Genomic DNA, 21,676 nt, shown 5'->3' on the forward strand with positions numbered 1-21,676 from the left:
AACGAAAGACAAAGTATATTACAGTATATTCATATTCGAGTATATTACTTTAATAATGTGGTATATTATTTTTATGTTGGGTGGTATATGAAGAACGAAAGAGGAAAAAATGTGGAATAGTAGTTTAAGTTTGAGGTATGGCTATATTCATTGGAGTATTTTTTATTATTATTATTATTTTCTATGGTATATGAAAAAGAAAAGGAAAAAAAATTGTGGAATATTAAATTAAATATTTGATATTTTTATTTCCTAGTTTGATGCTATATTAATTTTTAAATATGATTAGGTCAAAAAAAAAAGTGATATATCTACTTTGAATATAAGAGTAGTATATATTTTTATATGAATAAAAAATAAAAATAAAAAAAAATGGTATATGTGTTTTATGAATATTGAGGGAAAGAATAAAAAATAAACTTATTAATTAAGTGGTATATTAATTTAAAAGATTGCTATATCTATTTTATGTAATTTAGTATATCATGAAAGAAATAAAAAAATTAAGTGCATTACTTATATTAGTTTTGTGGTACATTCATATTGTTGTAAGGTATATCACTTTTATCTGATATAATATATATTGAGTGAAATAAAAAAAACGTCAAATATTAGTTTAAGTTTGAGATATATATATATATGTTATATCTGAAATTTAGTCCGTATTTCGTAAAGTGACACGCGTCCATCTCGTGGAATATGAACCAACGGATTTAATGATAATTATGTCATTAAATGCAAAATATAATAACTCATTAAATATAGAATAAATAGAGTGTGTCCATAACTCGGCGTCGAATAGTATTAAGCAAGACAGGGATATGCAAACTATCAATTCATGTATTGACGAGAAACCATCTGGCCTCGAAAGACGTACTATTGAGGGAGCTATAAACAACGCATAGCGAGGCATCTACCTCGCTGTATGTAAAGAAGTATCGATGAGGCAAATTGGTTATTGGAACACTTAGCATATAATCCATGTTATAACAACTAAGTATAATAACATGAAGGATATGATTGTCCAGTCTGCAAGGCCTTATGGTCAAAGAGCAGTTCTTAAATTTGCTCAGTACACTAATGCTCATGCCATTGCTGGAATACGAGTAAACTAAGTCACTCACTTAAGTACTAGGCGAGACGCATCAGCGAGATACATTTGGCAACGTGTTCCTATCCATGTCAACGTTGACCGCTTTAAAGACGGTTTAAACCACAGATGCGTGATTTTCTAATATTATCTACATGTATTTAAATGGAGCGTAATTAAAGCCCATAATTTTGAGTAATATTGTTATGGGATTCAAATTTAAATGTAATTAACTGCCTACCTATATTACTATAAATAGGGGCAGGTTATTAAGAGTACTTTGTTTGCTATGAATAGTCATAAGACACCGGGGCCGGATGGAATGTCAGTACTCTTCTTCAAACATTATTGGGATTCTGTGGGTAATGACTTTTGTGATGCAGTTTCGGATTTTTTCAGAAATGGCCAGATGCACAAAGGAATAAATGCTACAAATGTAGTTCTGATTCCTAAGGTTCCGAACCCGAAGAGACCTGGCCAGTTTCGCCCAATTTCCCTTTGCAACGTCATCTATAAAGTTATTTCCAAAATAGTTGCGAATAGAATAAAACCGTTTCTGCCTACTTTAATCTGCCCTACCCAAGCAGCGTTTGTTCCTGGTAGGAACATTCAAGATAATAATGTTATAGTGCAGGAGATCATTCATTCCTTCAAACGAAAGAAAGGTAGAGAAGGCTTTTTTGCAATTAAAATTGATTTGGTTAAAGCGTATGACAGATTGAGCTGGAGGTTCATTGACCATGCTCTGGATTGTATAGGCTTTCCTCTGAAAATGCGTTCTTGGATTTCTCAATGTATCTCCACCACCACCCTTAATATTTGCTTAAATGGGGGCCAGGTCGGCCAGATTTTGCCATCGTGTGGCATCCGACAGGGTGACCCCCTTTCCCCTTACCTGTTCATCTGTGCTGCAGAGATTCTATCGCGACTCCTGGAAGAGGATCTGGGGAAAGGTAATTTTCAGGGGATAAAATTAAGTAGGGGAGGTCCAATTATTACCCACCTGTTTTTTGCAGACGACCTTATCTTGGTGGGCAGGGCTAATATAAATGAAGCTAAGAGTATCTGGAATTGTTTGGAAAGGTTTTGCTCTTGGTCTGGCCAGAAAGTAAATAAGCTCAAAACCTCAATTTTCTTTAGTAACAATACTCCTGATGGAATGAGGAGTGGGATTAAGGAAGCATTGGGAATTAATACGCCAGAAGGGGCTATCAATTACTTGGGGCTGCCTCTGTTCAGATCTCGTCAGAAGGATGCTGATTTTAATTTTATCCTGGACAACCTTACTTCTAAACTGCAGGGCTGGAAGGCTAAGACCTTGTCAAAGGCAGGCCGTGCTACCCTCATTAAGTCGGTCGGCCTGGCAATGCCTATTTATGCCATGCAAACCACAAAACTTTCTAGTCGTATGGTCTCGAGAATTGATGGTTTAGTCCGAGATTTTTGGTGGGGATTTGAAAAAGGTAATCATGGTCTTCATTTAAAGGCTTGGGATAAGCTGTGTCTCCCTAAGTCTTTGGGTGGATTAGGTTTTCGGAAAACGAAGGAGATGAATCTGGCTTTTTTAGCTAAGTGGGGTTGGAATTTAGTTAATGGCTCTCAATCCTTATGTTATAAAATTCTGGAAGCCAAGTATCTTAAGGGGAAGGATTTTCTCCATTGTTCCTATAAGGACTCGGACTCTTGGTTCTGGAAGAATGTTGTGAAAGCCATTTCTATCCTAAAGAAAGCGGCCTGTAAAGCTGTGACGAATGGAAGGACGACTAAAATTTGGAGGGATCCTTGGATTCCGCATCTGAATGGTTTTATCCCGAAACCATGGATTGGGATTTCAACCAATGACAACTTCGTAGCTGATCTTCTGCTTGAGGATGGAGGGTGGGACATCAGTAAACTTAATGGCCTCTTTGATAGGGAAACAAGTACGCAATCCTCAAGGGCGGAACACCTACGGGGTTGGGGAATGATAGATGGGTTTGGACCCTAGAAAAATCAGGACTATTTACTTGCAAATCGGCTTATTTGACTCAAGCATTGGATAGAGCTCAGCAGTGTGCGGTCGCTCCGGCACTTTGGAATAAATTGTGGAATAGCAAAGTCTTGGAAAGGCATAAAATCCTTTGGTGGTGCATTCTTTCTAATGCGCTCCCTGTCAGATCGGTGATTGGAAGAAGATTCCATGTGCAGGATACCAGCTGTCCTTTGTGCGGAGTAGGGGAAGAAACAATGGAACATCTTTTCTTGTCTTGCGATGTGTCAATGCATTTATGGCGCTCTTCACCTTGGGGGATTTACCCTATATGCAATGCGGGGATTCGTGCTTGGGACTGGGTCAAATTCATTTGGAATCTTAATTCTAGGGGGATTCGAGTGGATGAGGTCTTCTTGTATGCTTCGATTGTCGTTGACACTATTTGGCGACTTCGTAATGACATTATTCATAACAGTGCTCGTCTGGATGTCTTGAAATGTATTGATGTGATTTGTATTTCTTATGCAGAACTTCATGATGCTATCTTGCCTTCTTCACCCCCTCATTTAGAGGGTATCTGGAAGCCTCCTCCTCAAGATTGGATAAAACTAAACTGTGATGTAAGAGTAGGCCTGGATAGTATGTGCATTGCGGTCGTAGCTAGAAATCATCAAGGTTCTGTGGTTCGGATTCACACGGCTCAGTTGAACTTTGTGGACCCTCTGTGTGGAGAAGCAGCTGCTTGTTGTTCGGCTGTGGATTTGGCTCTTCTGCTTGGTTTCAAATATGTTTTGGTTGAGAGTGATTCCAGAATAGTTATCAACGCTATCAATGGGACGGAGTCTCACTGGGCGATTGAGAACTATGTCTCTTTTTGTGCTAAATCCTCTCCCTCTTTTTCTTGCTGTAATTTTATTTATGCTAGTAGAACTTGTAATTTTACTGCCCATAATGTGGCTAATTGGGCTTTCATTAACAAGTTGTACGGTAATATTCCGATTGATTCGGTCCCTGTGAACCTATTATGTAATGACCAACAGGTCTAGTTTATTTTAATGATATGAACACGCTTATTTTCAAAAAAAAAAGGTGTGTTCTTTTGCCGGGAAAAAGAAGATGGAAATCAGGGGAAAGGAGGAGCGAGAGAAATGGATCCGGGTCAAACCCCAACACAATCCGGGTCCATGGGAGTATGATTATAAACGACAATAATAAAGAGAAAATTAGACTATACATCTTTTAACTTGATGTTTTTAATTGTTATGGTTTATTTCAAAATCTATTATGTTTAGCTTTTTTCTCAATTATTTTATAATAATTTTTATTTTTCTTAAAGTCAAAATTTGCTCTAACTTTTTGACAAATCTACACATCCATTTACAAGGAACACAAATTTATTATGTTTGAAATTATGCTTTAGTTATATGAGTGTGTGAGGATAATTTAGGTACAATATGCATGAAAAAAAAAATATATTTGAATTAAATTTTATTTGAAAGTAAATTTGATTAATGTATAAAAAAAGTGAGTATGTTTCAACTTCTCCCGATAATAAATCTATATAAACGATAACAAATTTCGAGATAAAATGACCCTAAATTTAGAGATTAAGTTAGTAATGTTCCTTTTTATAAACATTTAGCAAAATAACCATTTGGATAAAAATTTAATGATAAAATTACAATTATAACATTGGATAATTAATCCTAGCTTTTTACTATCTTCTCATTCTATCGTGTCCATGCGATCTCGCATCTTACAATTAGTAAATGTGTCTTGTTTTTTTTAATCAAATAAGCTATAGTGAGTAAAATTTTAATGGTTGCATTGTGTTTATTTATTTATTTATTTTTTTTATCTTTTTTAAGTTGCAGTGAAGGGATCTTAATTTCTAATGGATTTTTATATTGCGGTATATTCATATGTCCATATATTACTTTAATAGTGTAGTATATTATTCTTATATGGGGTGGTGCATAAAGAACGAAAAATAAAAATATTCAAGTATATTACTTTAATAGTGTGATATATTATTTTTATGTGGGTGATATATAAAGAACGAAAGATAAAGTATAATACATATATTCATATTCAACTATATTACTTTATAGTGTGATATATTATTTTTATGTAGAGTGGTATATAAAGAACGAAAGACAAAGTATATTACAGTATATTCATATTCGAGTATATTACTTTAATAATGTGGTATATTATTTTTATGTTGGGTGGTATATGAAGAACGAAAGAGGAAAAAATGTGGAATAGTAGTTTAAGTTTGAGGTATGGCTATATTCATTGGAGTATTTTTTATTATTATTATTATTTTCTATGGTATATGAAAAAGAAAAGGAAAAAAAATTGTGGAATATTAAATTAAATATTTGATATTTTTATTTCCTAGTTTGATGCTATATTAATTTTTAAATATGATTAGGTCAAAAAAAAAAGTGATATATCTACTTTGAATATAAGAGTAGTATATATTTTTATATGACTAAAAAATAAAAATAAAAAAAAATGGTATATGTGTTTTATGAATATTGAGGGAAAGAATAAAAAATAAACTTATTAATTAAGTGGTATATTAATTTAAAAGATTGCTATATCTATTTTATGTAATTTAGTATATCATGAAAGAAATAAAAAAATTAAGTGCATTACTTATATTAGTTTTGTGGTACATTCATATTGTTGTAAGGTATATCACTTTTATCTGATATAATATATATTGAGTGAAATAAAAAAAACGTCAAATATTAGTTTAAGTTTGAGATATATATATATATGTTATATCTGAAATTTAGCTGTATTTCAGAAAGTGACACGCGTCAATCTCGTGGAATATGAACCAACGGATTTAATGATAATTATGTCATTAAATGCAAAATATAATAACTCATTAAATATAGAATAAATAGAGTGTGTCCATAACTCGCTGGCTGAATAGTATTAAGCAAGACAGGGATATGCAAACTATCAATTCATGTATTGACGAGAAACCATCTGGCCTCGAAAGACGTACTATTGAGGGAGCTATAAACAACGCATAGCGAGGCATCTACCTCGCTGTATGTAAAGAAGTATCGATGAGGCAAATTGGTTATTGGAACACTTAGCATATAATCCATGTTATAACAACTAAGTATAATAACATGAAGGATATGATTGTCCAGTCTGCAAGGCCTTATGGTCAAAGAGCAGTTCTTAAATTTGCTCAGTACACTAATGCTCATGCCATTGCTGGAATACGAGTAAACTAAGTCACTCACTTAAGTACTAGGCGAGACGCATCAGCGAAATACATTTGGCAACATGTTCCTATCCATGTCAACGTTGACCACTTTAAAGACGGTTTAAACCACAGCTGCGTGATTTTCAAATATTATCTACATGTATTTAATTGGAGCGTAATTAAAGCCCATAATTTTGAAGAATATTGTTATGGGATTCAAATTTAAATGTAATTAACTGCCTACCTATATTACTATAAATAGGGGCAGGTTATTAAGAGTACTTTGTTTGCTATGAATAGTCATAAGACACCGGGGCCGGATGGAATGTCAGTACTCTTCTTCAAACATTATTGGGATTCTGTGGGTAATGACTTTTGTGATGCAGTTTCGGATTTTTTCAGAAATGGCCAGATGCACAAAGGAATAAATGCTATAAATGTAGTTCTGATTCCTAAGGTTCCGAACCCAAAGAGACCTGGTCAGTTTCGCCCAATTTCCCTTTGCAACGTCATCTATAAAGTTATTTCAAAAATAGTCGCGAATAGAATAAAACTGTTTCTGCCTACTTTAATCTGCCCTACCCAAGCAGCGTTTGTTCCTGGTAGGAACATTCAAGATAATAATGTTATAGTGCAAGAGATCATTCATTCCTTCAAACGGAAGAAAGGTAGAGAAGGTTTTTTTGCAATTAAAATTGATTTGGTTAAAGCTTATGACAGATTGAGCTGGAATTTCATTGACCATGCTCTGGATTGTATGGGCTTCCCTCTGAAAATGCGTTCTTGGATTTCCCAATGTATCTCCACTACCACCCTTAACATTTGCTTAAATGGGGGCCAGGTCGGCCAGATTTTGCCATCGTGTGGCATCCGACAGGGTGACCCCCTTTCCCCTTACCTGTTCATCTGTGCTGCAGAAATTCTATCGCGACTCCTGGAAGAGGATCTGGGGAAAGGTAATTTTCAGGGGATAAAATTAAGTAGGGGAGGTCCAATTATTACCCACCTGTTTTTTGCAGACGACCTTATCTTGGTGGGCAGGGCTAATATAAATGAAGCTAAGAGTATCTGGAATTGTTTGGAAAGGTTTTGCTCTTGGTCTGGCCAGAAAGTAAATAAGCTCAAAACCTCAATTTTCTTTAGTAACAATACTCCTGATGGAATGAGGAGTGGGATTAAGGAAGCATTGGGAATTAATACGCCAGAAGGGGCTATCAATTACTTGGGGCTGCCTCTGTTCAGATCTCGTCAGAAGGATGCTGATTTTAATTTTATCCTGGACAACCTTACTTCTAAACTGCAGGGCTGGAAGGCTAAGACCTTGTCAAAGGCAGGCCGTGCTACCCTCATTAAGTCGGTCGGCCTGGCAATGCCTATTTATGCCATGCAAACCACAAAACTTTCTAGTCGTATGGTCTCGAGAATTGATGGTTTAGTCCGAGATTTTTGGTGGGGATTTGAAAAAGGTAATCATGGTCTTCATTTAAAGGCTTGGGATAAGCTGTGTCTCCCTAAGTCTTTGGGTGGATTAGGTTTTCGGAAAACGAAGGAGATGAATCTGGCTTTTTTAGCTAAGTGGGGTTGGAATTTAGTTAATGGCTCTCAATCCTTATGTTATAAAATTCTGGAAGCCAAGTATCTTAAGGGGAAGGATTTTCTCCATTGTTCCTATAAGGACTCGGACTCTTGGTTCTGGAAGAATGTTGTGAAAGCCATTTCTATCCTAAAGAAAGCGGCCTGTAAAGCTGTGACGAATGGAAGGACGACTAAAATTTGGAGGGATCCTTGGATTCCGCATCTGAATGGTTTTATCCCGAAACCATGGATTGGGATTTCAACCAATGACAACTTCGTAGCTGATCTTCTGCTTGAGGATGGAGGGTGGGACATCAGTAAACTTAATGGCCTCTTTGATAGGGAAACAGTGTCTGCAATCCTCAAGGGCGGAACACCTACGGGGTTGGGGAATGATAGATGGGTTTGGACCCTAGAAAAATCAGGACTATTTACTTGCAAATCGGCTTATTTGACTCAAGCATTGGATAGAGCTCAGCAGTGTGCGGTCGCTCCGGCACTTTGGAATAAATTGTGGAATAGCAAAGTCTTGGAAAGGCATAAAATCCTTTGGTGGTGCATTCTTTCTAATGCGCTCCCTGTCAGATCGGTGATTGGAAGAAGATTCCATGTGCAGGATACCAGCTGTCCTTTGTGCGGAGTAGGGGAAGAAACAATGGAACATCTTTTCTTGTCTTGCGATGTGTCAATGCATTTATGGCGCTCTTCACCTTGGGGGATTTACCCTATATGCAATGCGGGGATTCGTGCTTGGGACTGGGTCAAATTCATTTGGAATCTTAATTCTAGGGGGATTCGAGTGGATGAGGTCTTCTTGTATGCTTCGATTGTCGTTGACACTATTTGGCGACTTCGTAATGACATTATTCATAACAGTGCTCGTCTGGATGTCTTGAAATGTATTGATGTGATTTGTATTTCTTATGCAGAACTTCATGATGCTATCTTGCCTTCTTCACCCCCTCATTTAGAGGGTATCTGGAAGCCTCCTCCTCAAGATTGGATAAAACTAAACTGTGATGTAAGAGTAGGCCTGGATAGTATGTGCATTGCGGTCGTAGCTAGAAATCATCAAGGTTCTGTGGTTCGGATTCACACGGCTCAGTTGAACTTTGTGGACCCTCTGTGTGGAGAAGCAGCTGCTTGTTGTTCGGCTGTGGATTTGGCTCTTCTGCTTGGTTTCAAATATGTTTTGGTTGAGAGTGATTCCAGAATAGTTATCAACGCTATCAATGGGACGGAGTCTCACTGGGCGATTGAGAACTATGTCTCTTTTTGTGCTAAATCCTCTCCCTCTTTTTCTTGCTGTAATTTTATTTATGCTAGTAGAACTTGTAATTTTACTGCCCATAATGTGGCTAATTGGGCTTTCATTAACAAGTTGTACGGTAATATTTCGATTGATTCGGTCCCTGTGAACCTATTATGTAATGACCAACAGGTCTAGTTTATTTTAATGATATGAACACGCTTATTTTCAAAAAAAAAAAGGTGTGTTCTTTTGCCGGGAAAAGGAAGATGGAAATCAGGGGAAAGGAGGAGCGAGAGAAATGGATCCGGGTCAAACCCCAACACAATCCGGGTCCATGGGAGTATGATTATAAACGACAATAATAAAGAGAAAATTAGACTATACATCTTTTAACTTGATGTTTTTAATTGTTATGGTTTATTTCAAAATCTATTATGTTTAGCTTTTTTCTCAATTATTTTATAATAATTTTTATTTTTCTTAAAGTCAAAATTTGCTCTAACTTTTTGACAAATCTACACATCCATTTACAAGGAACACAAATTTATTATGTTTGAAATTATGCTTTAGTTATATGAGTGTGTGAGGATAATTTAGGTACAATATGCATGAAAAAAAAAATATATTTGAATTAAATTTTATTTGAAAGTAAATTTGATTAATGTATAAAAAAAGTGAGTATTTTTCAACTTCTCCCGATAATAAATCTATATAAACGATAACAAATTTCGAGATAAAATGACCCTAAATTTAGAGATTAAGTTAGTAATGTTCCTTTTTATAAACATTTAGCAAAATAACCATTTGGATAAAAATTTAATGATAAAATTACAATTATAACATTGGATAATTAATCCTAGCTTTTTACTATCTTCTCATTCTATCGTGTCCATGCGATCTCGCATCTTACAATTAGTAAATGTGTCTTGTTTTTTTTAATCAAATAAGCTATAGTGAGTAAAATTTTAATGGTTGCATTGTGTTTATTTATTTATTTATTTTTTTTATCTTTTTTAAGTTGCAGTGAAGGGATCTTAATTTCTAATGGATTTTTATATTGCGGTATATTCATATGTCCATATATTACTTTAATAGTGTAGTATATTATTCTTATATGGGGTGGTGCATAAAGAACGAAAAATAAAAATATTCAAGTATATTACTTTAATAGTGTGATATATTATTTTTATGTGGGTGATATATAAAGAACGAAAGATAAAGTATATTACATATATTCATATTCAACTATATTACTTTATAGTGTGATATATTATTTTTATGTAGAGTGGTATATAAAGAACGAAAGACAAAGTATATTACAGTATATTCATATTCGAGTATATTACTTTAATAATGTGGTATATTATTTTTATGTTGGGTGGTATATGAAGAACGAAAGAGGAAAAAATGTGGAATAGTAGTTTAAGTTTGAGGTATGGCTATATTCATTGGAGTATTTTTTATTATTATTATTATTATTATTTTCTATGGTATATGAAAAAGAAAAGGAAAAAAAATTGTGGAATATTAAATTAAATATTTGATATTTTTATTTCCTAGTTTGATGCTATATTAATTTTTAAATATGATTAGGTCAAAAAAAAAAGTGATATATCTACTTTGAATATAAGAGTAGTATATATTTTTATATGAATAAAAAATAAAAAAAAAATGGTATATGTGTTTTATGAATATTGAGGGAAAGAATAAAAAATAAACTTATTAATTAAGTGGTATATTAATTTAAAAGATTGCTATATCTATTTTATGTAATTTAGTATATCATGAAAGAAATAAAAAAATTAAGTGCATTACTTATATTAGTTTTGTGGTACATTCATATTGTTGTAAGGTATATCACTTTTATCTGATATAATATATATTGAGTGAAATAAAAAAAACGTCAAATATTAGTTTAAGTTTGAGATATATATATATGTTATATCTGAAATTTAGCTGTACTTCAAAAAGTGACACGCGTCAATCTCGTGGAATCTGATTCAACAAATTTAATGGTAATTATGTTATTAAATGCAAAATAGAATAACTTATTAAATATAGAATAAATAGAGTATGTCCATAACTCGCTGGCTGTATAGTATTAAGCGAGATAGGGATATACAAACTATCAAATCATGTATTGACGAGAAACCACCTTGCCTCGGAAGGCGTAATCCCGAGGGAGCCATGGACAATGGATAGCGAGGCATCTACCTCGCTGTATGTAAAGAAGTATCGATGAGGCAAATTGGTTATTGGAACACTTAGCATATAATCCATGTTATAACAACTAAGTATAATAACATGAAGGATATGATTGTCCAGTCTGCAAGGCCTTATGGTCAAAGAGCAGTTCTTAAATTTGCTCAGTACACTAATGCTCATGCCATTGCTGGAATACGAGTAAACTAAGTCACTCACTTAAGTACTAGGCGAGACGCATCAGCGAAATACATTTGGCAACATGTTCCTATCCATGTCAACGTTGACCACTTTAAAGACGGTTTAAACCACAGCTGCGTGATTTTCAAATATTATCTACATGTATTTAATTGGAGCGTAATTAAAGCCCATAATTTTGAAGAATATTGTTATGGGATTCAAATTTAAATGTAATTAACTGCCTACCTATATTACTATAAATAGGGGCAGGTTATACAGAAAAAAGGGGGACAAAAAATCTTAAGAGAAAAAGGAGTTCAGTGATTGTAAAACCCTAATTTTGTATCCAAAAATATCTGAATAAGATAGACTCATAGACTATGCAGAGTTAACTGCAAAACCACGTAAAAAATCTGGTGTTATCTCTGTTTCTATTAGTTTTCCCAAATTTCTTACAATTTATGTGCCAAATTTATAACGAAAATAGGTTAATTATCGTTAACAAAAATCTGCGTTAACAGTTTGGTGCTTTCATTGAGAGCCTACGTGATAAAAGCTCAGAAAAATTCCTCCTAACCAAAGAAGAAGGAAATTTTTCTCCATGGCTGATAACTGGGAAACGACAATAGTCGTCCTGAAGAGACTAATCTTCGTCCCAAAAAAGAGCCAATGGGCTCATGGAGGCCACCCAATTCATGAATAACGTGTTCAACACGTTCAAGAAGAAGCCAACATGATAATGATCCAAACCCAAAAACTGGGAATGAGGAAACCAACATTAATGCTGGTGGTTCTATGCCTAAGAGTGAGGGCGCTTACGACCCCACTAGATACGTATAGTTGGTTGAGTTAGAAAATCGCCAACTCTGGCAACATCTGACTGAGGCAAACCAACGAAACGCTGAGTTAGAGAGGGAGGCAACCGCAGCCAGTGCGACTCATGAAAACAACACACAAAACTAATCTGATCTTGGAGTGAGAAGGCCACGAGGTAGACCTCGAGGTTCAAGAACCAGGAGGCAGGAGACTGCTTAGGAAAACCCCCATAACACTCAGGAGGAGGAACCTAGGGAAACTTGGGATATTTCAGAAGATGAACAACCGAATAATTAGGCACCTCGTCAAGAAATTCACCCTGGGGATTCACAACCTAGGGGAATGAAAACAATGATGTAACGTCCCCGCTTCAAGCCTCCATTAGGTCCTTACACGGTACACCCACGGAATAATGGCTCTTATACACGAGTACGTCACTCTGGCTGCTTCATGGAGTGATGACTGACCCTACAAACCAACACGAGTGTTTCCAGCGTGCTTTGTCCTCACTCGCACGCTTCCTAGGAAAACTTCCCAGGAGGTCACCCATCCTGAAATTGCCCCAGGTCAAGCACGCTTAACTGTGGAGTTCTTTTGTGATAGGCTACCGAAAAATAAGATGCACCTTGTTGATATAGGTAGTACCAATCAATCCATTTAAGCCTTCTTCAACTGTGTAGTCCCATACCTACACAGTCTCAGAATCATCCACTTAACCTTCCCCAGGCGGTGTGGGATTGTACAGCTTACCCGGTATTTCCCCTTACGGATCACGAGACTACTGACTGTCACAATCACCCCCCCTTACGGGGTCCGACGTCCTCGTCGACCACACTTCCGGCTGGGTCAAGGCTCTGATACCATTTGTGACGTCCCCGCTTCAAGCCTCCATTAGGTTCTTACACCCACGGAATAATGGCTCTTATGCACGAGTACGTCACTCTGGCTGCTTCATGGACTGACGACTAACCCTATAGACCAACACGAGTGTTTCCAGCGTGCTTTGTCCTCACTCGCACGCTTCCTGGAAAAACTTCCCAGGAGGTCACTCATCCTGAAATTGCTTCAAGTCAAGCACGCTTAACTGTGGAGTTCTTTCGTGATGAGCTACCAAAAAACAAGATGCACCTTATTGATATAGGTAGTACCAATCAATCCATTTAAGCCTTCTTCAACTGTGTAGTCGCATACCTACACATTCTCAGAATCATCCCACTTGACCTTCCCCAGGCAGTGTGGGATTGCACAGCTTACCCGGTATTTCCCCTTACAGATCATGAGACTACTGACTGTCACAAATGACTTACAGGAGTCTTCTCGTAGAAATGATAAAACAAGGCAACCCAAGACTAGGGAACAAGAAATCCCTCGTGGTAACGAGAGAAATCCAATAAAGGATCACTATGTTCTTACCGAGTTACATGAAGGAGAGTGTGGCAACCAATCAAGTTCAAGAAGTCTATGAAATAGGGCGCTTTCTACCAGTTACTATTGGCCAATCATGAGAGCCGATTCGCTCAACTATGTGCTGAAATGTAATAAATGCCATCAGTTCGCCCAAGTTTCACATATGCCACTAGAAAAGCTTCATTCAACTCTAGCACCTTGGCCTTCATAAAGTTGGGGATATGCATAGTAGGGAAGATGCCAACCACTCTAGGACAACGAGTCTTCATGCTAGCGCTGACAAACTATTTTACCAAGTGGGTTGAGGCAGAAGCGTTTACAAACGTAAGAAATCTTGAAGTTAAGAATTTTTTTTAGGAAAACATAAAACGCAAGTTTGGACTGCCAAAGGAGATAGTCATAGACAATGGCTCGCAATTTGTAAGTTTGGAGTTCTAGAACTTTTGCAAAGAATGGGGAATCCAACTCTCATTCTCGACCCCTTTATTTACAAAAATACCTCCATAAGGTGTGGGTAATAATTTGTCTTTAATGAGATTTTATTTACCAAAATACCTCTTACTCATATCCATTCATGTCAGCCTAAACCACCTTCCATCCATTACCATTTCAAAAACCCACATTCAAAACCCACGAAACTATCTCTCAACCATAACCTTTACCATCTTTTTCTTCCAACTACCTCTGTTATCAGTTTTTTTATATATCTTTCATTTCATAAATATAATGGCTATTACTTGTAGTTTTGCTTCTCCATCTCCATTGCAAAAAAAAAAAAAAGGCTTAAAAAATGGGTCATAAATCAGTTTTCTGTACTTTTTTTCATGAATTCGAAACAGCTCCTATTTTGATTGATTCAAGCTGTCTTCTCAAGTGAAGAAATTAATGGTGGTTCTCTTTCTAGTTGGATTTCGTTTTGGTTGTGTTGGGTTATCGGGTTGGTCAATTGAAGGTTGTGTGCGTGAGTTTGTTCTTCTTCTTAGGTGACATCGCCGAAATTAATGGTGCTTTCTCGCCTGCTGGAGTTTTTTCGTCGTTGATGACCTCATTACATCACATGAAGATTTTAATTCCAGGAAGTGTGGATCGTGTGGGTTGAAAGTGTGCGTAAGAGGTATTTGTGTAATTTTTTTTTATTGAGTTGTATATTTATTTATTTGGTCGGCTAAAAGTTTTTTTTGTAATATTGTTATCTTTTTTGGTTAAAATTGAAAAAAGTACTTTACTTTATATTAATATTTATAATTAGATGAATGATATATTAAAGGGAAATTATAATAAATGGCATCAAATCATATATCTATATTAGTAAATATCCCCATTTCAAAACTTGTAGCAAAATGGTCATTTTTTTAGATTATTTATTATTTATATTATCTTTTGTCACATAAAAAAAATCAATAATTTCTTTTCATCTTTTTTTTTTTAAGAATTAAAAGAAAATTACTTAAAGATTATGGTATATCTATATTAGTTTTGTTAATTTTTTTTTTATATTTAAAAGTTATGTTAATCTTTTTAATTTTTTATGAGTTGTTGTGAGTTGTTGGCATGGCCGACTATTTAGGTGTGCAAACAGTGCTAATGCACAGGGCCCAAAATTTAAAAAGGCCCAATATGATTTTTCTGATTGTTTTTAATCCAACCTTCCATCAATGTGTCATGCCAAATAATAATAAAAAAAAAGTTTTTCCATGATTTTTTTTCCTTATTTAATGCCTTTTAATTTTTTTTTCTAAAATTTGATATTAGTTTGAAGTTGCATTAAAAATAATAACAATTTTAATAAAATTGTTTGAGTTTTTAGGTATTTAATTATGTAAAATATATTTTTGTAATATGATAATATTTAAAAATATTATTTACAAATTATAATTTTTTTTGTTAAAGCCTACTTTTTAAAATTAGAAGAGGGTTTCTAAAATATTTGAGACGACACAGGTTGTTGGTATATAGATTTTGTTGTACAGTATATTTCTATTTTGTTATATAGTGTATTATTATTCTTAGAAGATTTTATTTTTTATTTTGCTATGTATAATAGTGGTATATAATTTTATTGGCATAATACAAATATTTTCATGTACATATATAATTTTATTTGCATGCTACATATATTTAATTATTATTTTTATATATTTTAATTGTATGATATATATTTATTTAAAATAATATTTAATTAGTTTCTATTTTATTGTCTACAATGGTGATATATAATTTTGTTGTCATGATATATATATTTTAATTGTGGTATATAAGTTGGTTAGTGTATACAAATATATATACTACTAGTAATATATATTTTTATTATTATTAATAGTATATATGTTTTGGTGAATGGTATATGTATTTTTTATTATACGATATATTATTTTTTAAATAATATTTAAGTTCTATTTTTAATTGTACTTTTATTGACATAATATATAATTTTATTAGTATCCTATATATTTTTATTTTTATTTGTTGTTATTATATATATATTTCGATTGTAAGGTATATATTTTTTCTTATATGGTATATAAGTTTTATTGTATAGTATATCATTTTATTTTAGATCATGCATGTTTAATTTTTATTTTATTATACATAACGGTGATATATAATTCTGTAAGTATAGTATAATTATTTTATGGTTGTATATAATTTTGTTAATATAATATATACAATTTTTTTATAATGATATTATATTATTTTATTTTATTTTTTATTGTAGGTATATATATTTTGTTATATGATATATGATTTTTGTTGTCTATACTATATCATTTATTTAAGATAATATTTAGTTTTTATTTTATTATATATAAATTTTTTGGTATGTATGCATATTTTAATAGTGATATATATATAATTTTTTTCACAAAATATATATATTTTTTGAGTATTAATTTAATATTGTTATAATTTATTTATGGTATATAATTTTATTACAACGGTATATTACTTTTCAGTAATACGATATATCAAATATTGTTGCATATATTTAATGATCTAATATAATTATTCATGTTTATTACAATATAATAATATGCAATACTAAAAAATTATATAATTTCATTTAATTATTATTTATTTTTTTAAAAAAATAATATATAATAAATGTATTTTTATAACTTTTATTAATTAATTTATTATATTTGATCTTTTTAATTTTTTTTTTAAAAAAATATTTACTAATTTAATTTTTAAAATTATGATCATTTTACATTTCACCCTGTATTAAATAATAAAGTGTAAATTTATATCTCTAAAAAGAGATGCTTATATTTTAGGATGACTCGGATATTATTGACTTTTAAAAAGTAGCTTACATTTTAGAATTACACTTAGGCGGATTTAATTTACTTCCTCCTTTAAAAACTGACCAAACCTTCTGATAGAACAGTGCCAGTAACCCATTCTTTCTAGGTGGTTCACTTTTTCTTAGCAATCATAAAAATTCGTTGAAAATATATATAAAAAAAAAATGTCCACATGTATTATCTGGTGTATCCAAAGGGAATGAAGAAATGACAAAAGACCCAGGATTTTGCGCCAATTCGATCTTAAACACAATAATATGCACCTTGATTTTAAGCCAATTTCTTTAGTGTCAAATATGAAACAAAACCCCCATTATTAGTTTTGTCATTATACCATAATCATGCTTTTACTTAGGAGAAGTTATATCTAATCGGTTCTTTTAGAATCTATATGGATTTATTGAAGTACTCTCTCATAAGATTTTGACACATGTAAATCAATATGTATTTGAATGAATTATGACCAAAGCAAGTATTGGTATTAAAAAGTACATTGATAGAAGTATTGACTGTTTCTTCAAGTAAACTTTATCAACTAAGTCCTTAGGTCTTCATGACCTATCACTAATAAAAGTAAAAATGAGAGTCCATTAAAAACTTAACGATGAGAATTGGGGATATAGTATAACCATATAGCCTGCATTTATGGACAACAAATAACAGGTTAACCTTATCCACATCAACAGTGAGCTGAGTCAGCATATATAGTACATCATCTTATGGATAAGCTCTTTAAAGATCCAAAATGAATATCAACCATATTAAATGTCACAAAAGAACCCTTTTTTTTATCTGTTTAATTTTTTTATTTGATTTAAAATTTTCCACCCACTAGTAAAATACTTTAATTTCAAAAGTCTATATATATTACTCAAGCATCGACCACTCACTCTCATACTCATCAAAAACCCTTAATATCTCAACATTGCTACATCCATAAATACATATATACTCGATCTCCCACCTCCCTATAATATATAATATTTGACCAAAACCAAAAGTTACTATATCTATATAAAAAAATAATATAAAATAAAAGGTAAACGACAGTGAAAATGGCTAGTACGACGTCGTTGTACGATGTTCTTGGGCTTTCAATTGGTGCAAACGGACAAGAGATTAAAGCAGCCTATAGGAAACTAGCAAGAATGTGTCATCCTGATGTGGTAGCTTTCGAACAGAAAGAAATCTCAGCCAACGAGTTCATTAAAATCCACGCAGCTTATTCCACCTTGTCTGATCCTCATAAAAGAGCTAACTATGATAAAGATCTTTCCAACAGATCAAGGCGATCCTTTGTCTATTCAGCCTCGTCTGGTGCCGCCGCTTCAGCCATGGCATCATCGGGATTTTCTTGTAGAAGTTGGGAGACTGATCAGTGTTGGTAGAAAAATAAATATGAAAAATTAGTTATTAATTTAAGTAGCCTTATCTTATTAGTTATGGATGTTGGAGTAATGACTAGTATCTGGTTTTTGTTTTATGAGTAACTAGCAAACAAATCTCCACTTTGCAAAAGAAAAAAAAATCCACTCTTGTTCATTTAAGATAATATATAAAAATATTTAAATTTTATTTTTAATATTGTAAATTATTTAAATTTTTTGTAAAAATTTTACAGGTAATCATACTAGTTTAAAGGAATATACCAAAATAGATAAAGTGTTTAACCAAACATCCAATTTAAAGGAGTATACCAAAATAAATAGAGTGTTTAACCAAACATTCATTTAAAGGAGTATACCAAAATAGATAAAGTGTTTAACAAAACATCCATTTTAATGAAGTGTCATGTAGACTTACTAAAACTTTATATCTTTTTGTAGTTGCTAAAATTTTGACTAAATTAGTAATATAAATTAAATAGGATTTTTTTTTTTTTAATTTTACATTTTAAATTGTGAGTTCTAAGAATTATTTTAAAATATTACCTTAATATATATATCTTTATATATTTATATATATATTTCTTATAAAGAAATTTTATTAGCTCAAACGACCACCAAACAACCCGCTAACTAGCAACAACACACAACAAACTCAAACTCAAACAATAGAGGTTGAAACTCATACAATTTTTAAACAGCTCTTTCTTAACTTGAGAATTGCATCTAGACTTAGGTATTATTGTAAGAACAATAATTCATATATAATTATTAGTAGACTTAACTATAATAGATTATAGATTAAAATAACTATAGAAATATTAACTTAGTTTGGTGATTTTTGAATCCATTACAATCTTCTTTTAGATCCACAATTTAGTTCTCTTTATTTGCATAATGAGACCAGTGTGGATTTATGAGAATGTGTTGTGTTCTAGGAATGATTGCATATTATATACAGCTATAATAGGGCTGTTATAAGTTTCTTCCATTAAAAAAAAAAAACCCTACAAAATAACTTCTTTATCTCTTCCCAACCAATGTAATTCAATGAATCAATACCTTTTGAATTTCAAATTCAAACAGATGTATCTATATATACTTTCAATTTGATTATATCCAAAACATATATAAAATTCTCTACATGAGTTTTTTGGGAAACTAATGAAATAAAAATTTAGAGCTAAATAAATTATTAGAAGAGATTAAGGGAATAGATTTTTACGTGATTTAGATGTTAATGAACCTTAATTCACAAGTCAATAGTATTGACGGTGAAAACTCATGAATTATATTATAGCCAGAAAATCGAAACTTAGATGCAAGTCCTAGGATTAAGATGAAGATCTAAAAATATAAAAACGTAAAGAAAAGTGCAGAGTAACTACGGAGAAAGATAGAAGTGTATGTTTCTCTAGGTCAAGTGTTACAAAGATTTTCCATCCCCCTATCACATTTGAGAAATAGGTATTTATTGGCTTTAATAGCCTAGGGTACACTAGTGGTCCCAAGGGACATGGTGATATCCATGGTCTGCAGGTTGCAGGTTGCAGGTGGTGGTCTTGAACCTCGTACTTTTGTCTGGTGTCAATAGGCCTGTCAAAAAGATCCATTTAGTTAGATCGGGTTGGAGCTCCGATTTGACGGATCACTTCTGATCTGACCCGAAGCTTGACTTCGACCCAGACCCAGACTTGAACCCGAATTAGGACCTAGACCTAGACCTAAATTTGGACCCAGACCTAGACCCAGTACCCGAGACCTGGATTGAGACCCAGACCTAAACCTGGACTCGAGACCCAAACCTGGGACACAAACTTGAGACCTGGACCCAGGACCCAAGCTCGGACCTAGACCTTGACCCGAGACCTGAGACCCAGACCTAGACTCAGTCCAGACTCGGGACTCGGACGTGAACCCAATTAAAGCTCGGACATGAGACCTGAGACTTGAACCTGAACCAGAGACCCAGACCCGGACTCGAGAACCGAACCCACAACTCAGACCCAAACTCGGATCCGACCCTAGACCCGGACCTAATCCATAGTTGGTATTGGGGTTGAGTTTATTGAAAATATATTATAACTTTACACAATCTATTAATACAAGTCAATAACAAATATAATATTGTATTAAATATACTAATACAAAATTAAAAATGGATATAAAATTATAAGTTTAGATTTAAAATTAAATTTCTTAAAAAAATAGTTGGGTCGGATCAAATCAGATCCAATCTGAATAAGTCGGATCAGATATGATTCTATCCGAGTATTTGATCTAGTGGGACGGGGCTAGGCGAATCATTACATGATCTGAATCGTGTGGACAAGGGGCCTATATAATCAAGTTCCCAATAAGTAGATCCGAAATTTACCAAGTAAATTTATTAACTTATCAATTCCTCCTAACTCCACTATAGATTTAGAATTGCACTCTTGATTACATAGAACGCTCTATATGTTCCAAATATAGATACACTATTAATTATCCATTGTTTCAATCCAAATAATCAAAGATCTTCTATAGATGATTTACATTAAGTAGGGAAAAATTTACTGTTCTACCCCTCAATGTATTTTATCCTTAAAACACTTAGTTTCCTATAAATGATATTTTAGTAAACTAATATAATTACTGAAATAAGAGCTCTTTCATTTAACTCTGTTAAGCCAAGCTCAAAAGAAATCATCATTTCACTTCTATGTCATTATAGAAGCTATAGATTCCGTATCTATGATTAGCGCTCCCACTCAATCGTACAACCATGTTCCCAAGATGTAAGTATTGGGTCTATCCATTTGGTCAGCTTAACGAACAAGTCAAAGAACACAACTAACACAGTTAAGCCAGAACCTAACCATCTTAGGATTAAGAATTATTGATCTAAGATCAACTAAATGATATTGACTTAGAAAGACATAACGGTAAGTTTATGATATCTTATTCAAGTTCAATATCGGTCCAGTCCGATATATACTCTATACATCTGATACTAGTATACTTTACCAATACCTTGGAAATGACATACCACTTATCCAAGTGTAAGTAAACGTTATTGCTAATTATCACGTTAGTATAAATTCAGTGCACTTATAAATTATGGGACTTAAACTTTGAAGCATATAATCACAATTACTTTCTACTATGATGACATCACTGTAATCATGAATAACTACATGTTATGGATTTATCAGAAATTTCATATTAAACTATAAACATGAAAATAACATGTAAACATAAATAATTTCTAATCT

At 33.1% G+C, this 21,676-nt stretch overlaps 1 protein-coding gene across 1 annotated transcript; it reads left to right on the top strand.

Annotated features, from left to right (window-relative positions):
* The first annotated feature begins 17,929 nt into the window (after window positions 1-17,929).
* On the top strand, window positions 17,930-18,616 carry LOC133033197 (chaperone protein dnaJ 11, chloroplastic-like). Its single transcript, XM_061107833.1, has one exon. The coding sequence runs from the start codon at window positions 18,090-18,092 to the stop codon at window positions 18,420-18,422; it is 333 nt and encodes a 110-aa protein (XP_060963816.1). The 5' UTR covers window positions 17,930-18,089; the 3' UTR covers window positions 18,423-18,616.
* Window positions 18,617-21,676: the final 3,060 nt, after the last annotated feature.

The sequence above is a fragment of the Cannabis sativa genome, unplaced genomic scaffold, assembly GCF_029168945.1.
Source record: "Cannabis sativa cultivar Pink pepper isolate KNU-18-1 unplaced genomic scaffold, ASM2916894v1 Contig3, whole genome shotgun sequence".
Classification (NCBI taxonomy): domain Eukaryota; kingdom Viridiplantae; phylum Streptophyta; class Magnoliopsida; order Rosales; family Cannabaceae; genus Cannabis; species Cannabis sativa.